This window comes from Cupressus sempervirens, chromosome 9, assembly GCF_028749045.1.
Source record: "Cupressus sempervirens isolate cs-2001-9-10 chromosome 9, ASM2874904v1, whole genome shotgun sequence".
Lineage (NCBI taxonomy): Eukaryota > Viridiplantae > Streptophyta > Pinopsida > Cupressales > Cupressaceae > Cupressus > Cupressus sempervirens.
In genome coordinates, this window is record NC_143126.1 from 684787173 (window position 1) to 684799920 (window position 12748).

The following is a 12748-nucleotide window of genomic DNA, read 5'->3' on the forward strand; positions in this document are numbered from 1 at the left end:
TCTCTGCCTCCATAAGTGCACAAAGGCGACAAATTTCGTCCTCCCTCTCAATATCATGATTAGTTTGTGTACATAACTTGTGGGAGCCCACTCTAAAATTTCCCAAAGAGATACAGAGGGCATGAGTCCAATGGCATGGTGGTGCCATAATTGTTTGAACCTAAAACAAATTGAACTTTTTTGCCAAAGCCTCCTTGCATTTCCTTAGTCTAGGGTTTCAGATTGCGTTCAGAACTTAGAAAATTCACTAAGTGTCAAACACCCTTGTTTTTCCTTTGGATTTTTTATTTGATCATTACTTTATTTTTCACTTAACTGATGCCTCATATTCATGTTGGGTGCGGCCATTTTTATTTTCCTAAGTTTATGACTTATTTTTCCATGGTTCATATTTTATGCTCCCAAGTCTAAGTCAATGTTTCTCGGGCCCATGGTCTTTCATAGCTTGAGGACTTGCATGATCCAACGGTCCTCGCTATTTTGTGTTGCAAGTTGCTCAGTCTTTATATCCTGCGAAATGGCTGAGATTCTTCCAAGCATCCCTATATTCTCTATCGTGATCGGATGGACCCACAATCTGTCTTTCCATTTCTGATTGGTCCACATAGTTCACTTTTCAAACAGAATCTAGCCACGTGGAGGAATCAATGGTGTTGGATGTTTCTATCAGTGGGACCGAGGACATGGGATGGTACTAACTTACTGATGAAGATTAATGGCTATGGCATGTTCCCACTAAAAGTTGCAAGATTTTTATACAATGTGATTTTGCGAAATTGCACCACGTGTCTCAAGGCGTTAGTAGTGGTGTTTGTGGGTCTTGTTGCATTGGTTGACCCTATGTTCTTATTGGGCCACATATGCTAAGCTAGAATCTTGTAGTACGGGCAGATATAATATGAGTTAAACGTCGGGCTACTAAATACACCATCTTTTAGCAGGTGCAAATTCAACAATAATCTTATAATTTGAGATGAAAAGATGATCGTCTTTTAACCAAATTAAAAAGGAGGATTGTGTTATCATGTTGTCAAGATCGGACAGTCATCGAATGTTTGCGTCCAAAGTTGCTCAATAGTAATGTATGGCGAAATGACAAAATCTTAACACATGGATTTGCTTGCTCATTACACCTTCAAAAGTCAAACAATGAGGTCAATTGATTACTCATCGTATCTTTTTCATTTGACTGGTCAATGCGGTTGTCCTAACCGCCAAGTAAAGTTTCAATGCAAGTCAAACAAAATTAGGGTTGTTGATCATGAGGTAGATGGTGATCAATAGCTAGGATTTAAAATATTGATGAAGCTTGCAAAAAGTAGTTGTTTTCTATACATATGAAATAATTCGCATGCTTTGCGGTTCCTAAAGGATTTATGAGGTATTTCAAAGCAATTTTCTTCAGTTTTAATTCACAAAAAACATTGGCCTCAATTTCTTGGAGCCTTACAAGATCAGAACTGTGATGAAGTGGCGGAATTGTGCAATGTTTCAAACAAAATTGCAAGTAATGTGCCCTAGCTTTAAACAGTTTTGTCGAAAGGTTTTGCTGAAAATTGGGGTTAGGGTTTTCATTTTCTAAGAATTTACTATCAAATTATTGAATGATATTCTTGTATATACCGTACTTTGATAATACCGTAAGGTAACATCTAAATAATGGATCTCTGTAAATATTCTTCATCACACCATCTTCTAGAATATCATATTGAGATGATATTTATATCTCATTACTCAAGAGTACAATGTGTTGATCTGCTAGACATTCCTCCTTAGCTAAGAGGAAGTGTTAATATTGTAGCTTTAGTAGGATTGATTTGATCAAGAGATAAGCTATTATGATTACTAGTTAACCATGAGCAAATATCAACCATGGGCACATACTATGAGACATAGTAGTAGTGGAAACACCATGAGCAGATATTTTCTCTGGTAGACACCATGAGATGTAATGTCAGTACACATACCAAGAAAAGATATGACTATGGTGAATATCATATTGTTCATACTCTTGGGCATATCATACTCGTGATGTTACTGTTTGCTAACAGCACTACAATGTGTTGTTTACTTTGATAGAAATCATCCTCCCTAACTAAGAGGGAGTGTTAATAGTTGTAGCTTCGATTGGATGATTTCAATCAATAAAATTAAATGTTTGAATAGCTTATTGGTCTTAAACATTTGATATATATCCTTCACTATCATTATCATGGAACACTATTATTATTGATAATAAATTATTATGTACATACATACCTACATACATATATATATATATGAAAGAGTAATTTTAAACAGATAGAAATTAAGTTCTATTACAAGTTATACAGAGATATATAATATCATCTCAAGTAGAAAGCATAAATCCCATCAGACCTTAACACCAATCTAAACTGTCATGTGACAACATTTTCTTCAGTTGATTGTGACTTTTGTGTTTTTTGTTTAGGAGGGATTTGAACTCACTATTGAAAACTTTTAGCTGCATATTGTGTTTGAAGTTATAATTTGGTTTCAGATTTGGTCTTGCGAATTTGAGTTGTTTATCAAGCCTAAGATTAAAATAAAACACTCAAGAAAGGAAGTAGCATGCAAAGTTTGTGTTGCTTTGTTTTCTCGGTTTGTTCATACAAGGTGAAATAGGCATTAATTACTTTGAGCTCCACATTTCTTTAAATCTTATTTTCATAATCTCAGAAATGGTCACTAAAAGACTTTCAGCTTTTGTAAACTCCTGAGTTACTGAAAGTTGTTGGTATGTTGAAGGTTTCTCTTATGTCTAATCTTTTGTTTATCAAGATTATTGCTCCAACTAGCACTTTGTTGATGAAATATATCATTGGTCAAAGATTGTATTGTAATGGTAACATCCACTCTGCAATAAGAGAATAAGGTGACTTTTTCACCCTAATTTAGCTTATAGTGTAAATACATGTAGTTAAGTGTTTTGTTGATTCCAGTAGCAATAAGAAGGGGGAGTCTTCCTTTATATTGAGGAGAGACAATGTCTCACACACTCTGTATGGAATGATGGAACCATTGCTTTACAATTGATCCTTAAAAACTCTCGGTTGCAAACTTTCTACCCAACAGATCAGAATTTTAAAAACTTAACTTTCATCTAGCCATAAAGTACTTGGTAGCTTTTATTTCATGAAGCTTATTTTCTTTGTATGGTGACATGTATGTAAAGGGTGAAGGCCCCTACAGGTCCCCAATTATTCTATCTAAAAAACAATATTAACAAGGATGGGGATTAGACAAATACAAACATTTAGAAGCAACTAATACATAACCTCAAACATAATAAAAAATAGGACTTGTGGCTGACTCTCCTCAAAACATACATAAATAGGTTAATAATTTATTACATCTTGTATTTTAGAAATTACAAAAGCAGTCCAAAAATCATACCTGTGATTTAATTACTGTAGTCAGTGTACAACATCTATTATTATCTTTTGATAATATTAATTATCTGACAACGTATCAATTGTTCATATTAAGTATATACCAGCTTTGGGTAGTTATAGAATTCGTTTGTTGATGGTTGTCTTCCTCTTGACAACCATCGGGTAATTTACATAGATTACGCATCATCAAGGAATGTAGTATGACATAGTCACATCAACGCTGATCCCTTGCTGAGCATCTCCATTCTACTTTAAGAATTTCATGTATGACTAAAGATATATTTAGCTCATGTATCTAGTATGCATTGTCATCTCTATTATTAATTCCTGTATTTATTATTATAACCCAAGAGAAGAGACTTCAAACAGGGATCAACTCCAATCCCTGGCTGATCATCTGTATTCTTCTGTAAGAATTTCACGTATAAATAAAGATATATTTAACTCATGTATCTAGTATGCACTATCATCTTTATTATAAATTCATGCATTTATATTAATACCATTGAGAGGAGACTTGAAACAATGGAATTGGAAATCATTATATAATTGAATCCAAACAAATGATATTATGTTTAAATTTAAAATATCATAAAAGACAGGAGAAGATCCAAGTTGATTTAAAAAATTTACCAAAAATATAGTTTTGTTTTTCCAGATTGAGCATGGAGGCAGGATATTGCATATCATAAGACACAAGTAGGACTTTCAAATTATTTGAATAGCATTTAACCAAGCCACCATTGTTTAATCAACATTTTGACCAAAAGAAGAAGATCAATAAAACAAACCCAGAGCCAAAAGCAGCATGCAATGAAACTTTGATTGTGTTCACCCCCAGGGAAGAACAATGTATGATGAATAAATGTTTCCTTGTCAGAAGCATTTTTCTCAAACTCTGCAGAGAGATTATCAACATTTGAATTTAAACAAAACAACTGGCAATGACAAGGCAGGAATCTCAGGAACTGATGGAATATTAGCAATATAATCATCTCACCATGCAGACTCGTTGAAGAATTACCAGCAGGAAACCTCATGGAATCATCATTTAATTATGCTAAAAAATCAAAGCATTGCAAAATGTCATTAATAATAAAAATGGCTGTGTTCACCTTGATAGGAGCGAAGATCAGGCCTCAGCTGGTGAGCTCTTCTAAAGGACATTACAGCTGCCTCAGCTCGATTCAATGATAATAATAAGTTTCCCTGGAATGATTTGTATACAATCAATCAATCATTGATATTCAATCACAAGAAAGTAGTATTTTAAATAACAGGCAAGAGATAGAAAACTTGCCTTGATAATATAACCCGGCACATGTCTTTCATCAACACGGACACTCTGACCAATGAAAAGTGTGGAAGGTAAAGTAACTGACACGCCATAAATAGATATCAAGAAATAATGACAATATAAATCAGAGGAAAGTAAAATGAAAAAAACCTTCTCAGCATATGTCAAAGCTCGAAATTTATCATCACGTCTATCCCAGTAAGCAGCTGATGCAACCCAAACTTCTGGCCTGTTAGGATCAGTGAGCAACAGGTCATTCAACAGCCTATTCAATTCAGAAGGGTCTGCTCTTGTCCTCAACAGCATTGCATACTCATCCATGCCTGTTAAATTGTATGGATCAAGAGATCGGGCCTGTGAAAACAAAAACAATTAAAATCAGACTAGTAGGCAAGACCTGCAAAGAAAACAAGAAACAGACCATGAACAACATACCTTTTCAAAGTTCAAAAGTGCTTCATCATTTTTTCCAACAGCTACTTCTGCCTGCACATTCCATGTCGATACATCAAATATAGTATCAGAACAAACAGTACTCATTTTGTTTAATCTTAACACATTTATAGAATTATCATTCATATGATCAAGCATCACAAAATGTTCACAGCATAAGAAAGCCTTTCAAAGGAATATAGTTGAAACCAGACTCTCATATACTCATTGATGCTTTGTAAGTGATAAAAATTTCACCTGCAATATAAGACATGTACACCACAACTCTTAACATATGCAAACAATAAAACATTAGACTTCTAAATTACTTGTGTATTTTTTTCCTTTTAAACAATGAGTGCTTTTGTACAACGACAGAGACACATCTTTTAGGACTTTAGAATCAGTCTGTGTGCTTTGAGATACATAGCACAATGGCAAATGTGAGCTTTTATCCATAGGTTCACCTAGTGGTTTATGCCTGGATCATTATTATGGCAATTGTCAGAATTTAAAACACAGATTGACCTACTGGACATGCTGTAACTTGCATAGCATACAAATACTAGAAACATGTCTTTTACGAATGCATATTTAGTGAATAACAATATCAAAACAAAGGCTTAAGATAGATATGACTCAAAAGCTTTAATACAAAATTAGTGCCATATCCCACTCATAAGGGTCAACATTAATCTAAACTTTTGCATTTAACTTCCCCGGCATGATGAGTTGAAATTGATTCCATGTCCATTAAAAAATATTAACATAAATTAATATATTTCCCAATCTCATAAACTAATGCCTATTAATATTAAATTTTAATTAACATATTTTTCAAAAATTAAATAGATACTAACATTGTTTGATAATTTGATAAATTAATTAATTTGATAATTTGGTAAATTAATTAATTAATTACTATCTATTTTATTGATACAATTCCTGACTCTAGTAACATGTATTTTATTGAAATGGGAACCGATGCCTTTTCCCAAGTCGACGATCATATCCTAAGCAATATAACGATTGCATAATCCATATGAAGGAGAGGGTAGAATTAGCAATGATTACTGGGTTATTTAGGAGGAGACACATGTAGAGGACAAATGTAATAGCCCCAAATGGTTATATCATCATTTCATGCTCTGAATTCTATACCTTTTGAGAATCTTGTGTTTTTTGGCAATTGTTTTGGAGATTTCAGATATTTGTTTTTTTGTATTTTCAAGAATGAAAAATTACAATGCATGGAAATTATAAATGCAACTAAAAACTACGGAAAGAACTTTATCCAATTACAAGCTGGACTTACATCTAATATATTTACAACACTATTAATTTATTTTTATAATATTTAAGCTACCTAGAAGCTAGTACATAGATGAAGTCTTACACTTGGAATGATAACAGGGCCTCTAAGAATGCAATAAATTGACGTGGAATGTTGGAGATTATAGGTCTCCCCTTTACTTATCTGTGTGGTGTTGGTTCCCAAATCAATAGATTCGAAAATTCTAACAGCTTCCCAAAACCTATATCAAATCTTCCACAGGATTTAGCCAACTAACACGAATGATTGATTATGATCCTCTTCCATTGGACTTTAGGCTCTACAAAATGAAGGTAGGCTATACCTTAACCTAATCTGTTGGTTGAAGGCTTTTTATAGCAGAATCTGAATTAATTCTTCAAAAGATAAATCAAGATGGCAATATTTCTCGAGAGAAATCAGATTACGAACTGTATAGGGTGTTTGGATATTTTTAAATAACTTATTGCTTATAATTGAAATAATATTGGGTGGTGGATGATATAAATGGTTGAATGTGAACTATAATGTAAATTACTTAGTGAATGCCACATCCAGAAATAATATAAGACAGTGTCTTCTCCTCTTCGGTAAGCTAAGTTATGTTGTAATGATTTTTATGTTTAACCTTATGAGACGATTTTAAAATTGGTTTCTTGAACAAATCTGTCACCTGAATGAGCTTTGTGTTCAAATTATACAATATGCTACAATTAGTCTCACTAATTCTTACTTTTTCTCAGAAAGGCCTGTAAGACAGAATCAAAATGTAAACCAATATTAATTTTGATATTCAATCTGTAACAGAATTAAAATAATCCTTCTACAAGATAGCACAGTCAGGATCTAATTTTTTGAAATAGATATTGTTAGAAAAAACAATCTTTCCTGGGATGTTTTAAATACAAGGATATTCCAAGGATCTCTACAACTCTTTTTTACTCTAGTACATGTGTGAGGACAACTCACTTCTGTAACTCCTTTAATAAGAAAATTAGTTTATTCTCCTTCAGAGGATGGTGACATTTTGCATGCACTTATTAGCATTCATAGACTTGGGAGTTACACATGCAACTCCTCTCCTCATCTCTATTTCAGAGATATCTCTCTCTCTCTCATTTTTCTACACATCACAATTGATCTTATTGTAATCAGCTACTCTATGTTGGACATAAAAATCTGTATGTTCGAATGCCCCACTCTATTACTGTTTTATTCACTTGTCTGAAGGAAGGTAGATATGTTCATTGAATTTGATTCTGCAGTAGAATCCTTTGCATATATTGTTCGATGTCTGCCCTGTATTCTCTTTTTTTATTTATGTTATGTTGTTTCGATGAAGTTGTCAAACTCATATTTTGACGCGTATGCTTCTATGGTTCCACCTATCACTAAAAAGGACTCCTAATCTTTTCTTGGCCTTCTCTTTGTTTCTATTTTTTTATTGTTTTGTTGTATGCTTTAGTCTTCGGACACTGTTGGGTGCTCCTGCTGTTGCCAGCCTCATTGTTGTAATCTTCCAGTTCCATAGCCCTTTTAGTGGTCTTTTGTTCGACATTAATATCATTATCTTATCTTATCTTCCTTTTGGTTGGACAATCACTACCCTTCTTCTACTCTGTATCCTTCATTTAATTATAAATACTTTATAATATATTCCCCACTGTTAATTGCATATTTAACTTTGCTCTAATCCTGTGATGTAGTTTCTGTTTGATCCCTCCATATAAGCTGGGATTACTTTAATATGGAATGCAATAACTCTGGTGTGGAATACGCTCTCTTCAAGAGTCTTCCCTTCACTGTTTAACACCCCATATATTTGTTGACATGTTCCCTATATCTTCCTCTTCTCCAAAGCAATTCTAATATCCTCCCTTGGTTGTTTGGTGATGACTGGATTTTCCTTTCCTGCCTTGAATTATAATTGTCTAGTTATAAGTATCTCTCCTCTCTGTCGCCAGTCAAATCTTATCTCTATTTTATCTGAATTCTACGTCCTATGTATGATCATTTGGATTCTAATTAATGTTTTACCAATGTGGATAACTGATCTCTATTTTTTCCCCCTTCCTTGGTGTTTGATATTCTCTCCTTTATTGTTGACAAATGTATATATATATATATATATATATCATTCACATTTATAGCTTATATTATTTTAAATAATAAATCATGTGTAATTATTACATTTTTGTATAACTTTTGATCATATTATTATATTAATAATAGATGATTATATAATATATTATTAGTTTTATTTATAATATATTTTAAAACAAAATTGTTATTTATTTAAATCAATAAATATGATTATTATTATAAAATTACATTTTATTATCTTATTAGTATGCTTTACTTGATAAGTTTAAATCTTTAATTTAAGCTTATTCAATTCTTGATATCAATTAATTGTTATTTATTATTAATCATTTACATAATTATTATTACCATTCTAAGTATATATATATTGTTTGTTTGTTTGTTTGATCTTATATTAACTCTATTATTATTTAAATCAATCTCAAAAATGGGGATATTACATAATAACAATTCAAACGAGCGGCTCAAGTTAAATTAATCGAAGCCTGCTTTATAATATTCTCAAAATTGGGTCCTTAAAGACATTAAGATTATTTTTTATTTTATTTTTTATTTAATAGCTCCTATAAGAATTTGGTATAGCTCTGATACCATGTAAGAATTTGCCTAAGGCAATAATTCTAAGCCAAGATCAAGAAGCTCAGTAGATAGCACAAGAGAGACCAATGATGATCAAATGAGAATGGATATCAGATGATTGGATATCAGATAATTGCATATCAGAATTTTAGATATTTAGTACTTTTCAAACTTGGTGCTTCGATTCTTGAATCTTACCTTCCTACACTCTTTAATAGAGTGGTTTGCACTGGGTTTCCTTAGTCCTGGTCTAGACATGCCCTATTCATAAGTCTGGCCCTGCTTCTAAACCAGGTAACTATAGAACTATTATAATCGGACATATTTATGCCAAACTTTATGCCATTGCTCCGAACACCATGTTATCTAGTGAGCTTGACAGAAGAGGTTGTAGAGCTAAACGGCAGGCTGGTTTTCAAGCAAACTATTAGACTATAGATCATGTTTTCACGCTCCGGGCTATAACTGAGGAGGCTAGCCACCGCTCTCAGAAGGTCTATTGTTGTTTTGTGGACTTCCATAAGGCTTTTGATTATGTTCCTAGGTTGGCCTTATTTCAGAGACTTCAGGAGATTAGGATCTCAAATATGTTGCAGACTGCTATTATGAAGCTTTATGAGAGGGTAACCGGTAGGCTCAGGACTCCAGAGGGCTTTTCTGTTCTAATTCAGAGCACCACTGGGCTAAAGCAGGGCTGTCCTCTTTCTCCTACTCTATTTGGTTTGTATATTGATGAGTTAGAGGATTTCCTTGTGAACTCCTCTCAACTGGGAGATGGGTGCTATTTGCATCAAGTTTTGATCTCCATTCTCCTTTTTGTTGATGATGTGGTTCTCTTGGCCTCTTCTCCCGATAGCTTCCAGAGACTCCTTGATGGTCTAGCTTCTTTTTGTGATCAATGGCAACTTGTGATCAATTTGTCTAAGACTCGGGTTATGGTCTTTAACTATTTAAAGACTTCTCATCTTCATTTCTTCATTCAAGGTCAAGAGGTTGAGATTACTTCCTCCTATATGTATCTCAGTGTGAAGTTTTTGGGACCGCACTTTAGCTCGAGACCAGTTATTCAATCCAGAGTTAATAAGGGCATGGGTTCTTTGGCTTTGCTGGAAAGACAGTGCTTAAGGCCCCTTTTGGACTCCATGGTTCGTCCGACAGTTCTCCATGGCTCAGTGGTTTGGGGGCCTTCTCTTATTGCTTCTGATTGGGCTTCTATTGAGAGGGTTCAGACATTGATGTTACGGCGTATCATAAGATGTCACAGACTCGCCCCTCACAACATTGTTTTAGCTGAGTTTGGAGTTCATCCTCTCAAACTTGTCGCCATTTTTTACTTGATTTGGTTTCTTCATCGACTTCGTGGTTTTATGGAGTCGGGTGTTGACTAGCACAGATATTCTCATCTGGCATATTGTTCTTCTATTGAGATTTTGAGATCTGACACCTCTACTAGGTCTCGTTGTTGGTACGCCCAGGCTACCTCTTTGTTGGGTTTGATTGGTATTGATATAGATCGTCTTCCTCCTTACCAGTTCTCACTTGATGCTCTTGTTCATCTTCTCCCTTCACATCAAGAGTTGAACGAGCATGTCAAATAGGATATTTACAGACAGTACATTACCACTACCTGGAGTAATTCCCCGAAAGGCCTGCGACCTAGGATGGCCTTCTACGCTGAGCATTTTCTTGAGATTCAAGATGTATTATTGCTCGCCCCGCTTATCTCTATCGACACTGGAATCATGCCTTATGGTTTTCTATAAGCTCATTCGGAATTGGTTCTCACCACCTCAAGGCTCAGACTGATCACAATATGGATCGGGCTGATCAGATATAGCAGTTGTGTACTTTGGCAAAGGTTGAGAGTGAGATCAACTTCATATTTTGATGTCCTCTTTACTATGAGATCAGAGGGAGATTTGACTGCCTTTTCAATGATTGTTCTTCTCTTTCGATGTTCTTTAGCTATATTGATCAGCGATGTCTTGCACTTTATGTTCAGGAGGCCACCCATCTTTGAGAGATTACCCTGCAGGCTTTTATACCTCAGGGGCATACTTCAAACCAGCTCATTACTGCCTTTTTCTCGACCTTGTCTCCTCCACGAGGTTTGAAAAGGCCTTCCAGTACTTCTCATTCCAGATCAGTTAGACACTGCACCAATCTCTCAGAGCAACGATAGTCCTACAATGGCTCTACACAACATTCTAAGACTATAGATCATTCATGGGTTTACCCCTCTATTACTGATTTCTTTGTGACAAGGAAGGACCCTTAGTCCTTACCCTGTCTTCTTTCTTGTTTTGTATTTTTCTTTTGTTTCTTCTTAGTCACCGTTTGGTGCTTCTGCTTTGGCCGACTCTTTTGTTTGTACGCTTAGTCCTATAAACCTTGTTGGTTTTTCGGTGACATTAATATTATTATCTTATATACAACATTGAGAGACAATGTGATACCATCCACTACTTTATAGACTGAAGCCTTTAATTGGCAAAACAAACACCAGTCTAATTGAATTTAATTTCTTCGGGAAAACCAATTAGACATTGTTCACATATAGAACATTTTGTATGCAATTCTGATAATCAAAGACTAGTATTGAAATCAACTTCTTCACCGTCAGTAGCAAGTGATTTAAAATCCATAGTCACAGGGATAAATCTGAATTAAATACATGGAACTTTGATTTTCAAGATCAATAAGAAAAATAGGGCTCTTGCATTAATTTTGAAAAAAGGGTACATATAGTTTGTTCTTCATTTACAATATTCAATATACCAAAACTGAAAAAAAAATTCTATTCCTATTTCTTGTTATTTTTCTTCTCATTGACCGCTCACTTCCTTTTTGACAAATGAAGTAAGCTTTATTTATATCACCCAAATACGAGTTATCTCACTTCAAGAAGATGTCTCTTTTACAACACAACTTTTCATTTTGAATAACCTTTTATTATGTGAGACTTTGATCACACTTTTAAAGTCTTTAATATTTCACCATTAATCAACAGGTTCCTACTAAAGTCTATTCTCATTGACAAACACGGTTTATACTTCTTTTATCAATCTGCTACTTCCAATGCTTTATTTGTTTTTGCTATTGATAATATGTTCACATAATGTGTTGGTAGTCTATCAGCAGATGAAAACATGGATAAAAAATTGCAATCGTTTTCAAAAATTCCAATTCCCTGGTCTTTACTATTTTCTCTTTCAATTTATATGCAGCTAGTACTCGTGAGTATTGCACATGCAAGCTTCATATTTGTTTCCTCATGATACACGATATTGACCTTGTTTGTCATTTTCCTTGTATGGTCTCTCTTATTCCACTCGTTCCAAGTATTTTAATTTTCTATTTCAGTGTTGTGTAATAAGAAAAAAAAAATTGTCTTTTAATCTGTGTGACTTGTGCATTCATCATCCCTTGCCATTGTCAATATATAATGTTGTCTCATTCGTATTTTTCAGTTTATAATATTTGTTCGTAACTCTAGCTCTTCAAACTCAAGAGATTATATTTGTGGACTACCACAAATTAATACATCTGCACATTCTAAATTGTTTGTGCATCTCTTGACGTAACTCCTGTTGTCCTACATTTTGTGGT

At 34.0% G+C, this 12748-nt stretch overlaps 1 protein-coding gene across 1 annotated transcript in view; it reads right to left on the bottom strand.

The window, feature by feature from the left end:
- The window catches only part of APC7 (tetratricopeptide repeat (TPR)-containing protein), a 316090-nt gene that overhangs the window by 70340 nt on the left and 233002 nt on the right, over positions 1–12748 (bottom strand). Inside the window, exons 11-14 of the mRNA XM_089801665.1 lie at positions 5149–5199; positions 4864–5067; positions 4717–4761; positions 4532–4625 (exon numbers count right to left, since the gene is read on the bottom strand). Of these exons, the coding sequence (XP_089657791.1) occupies positions 4532–4625; positions 4717–4761; positions 4864–5067; positions 5149–5199 (394 nt within the window). The remainder of the gene's footprint in view (positions 1–4531; positions 4626–4716; positions 4762–4863; positions 5068–5148; positions 5200–12748) is intronic.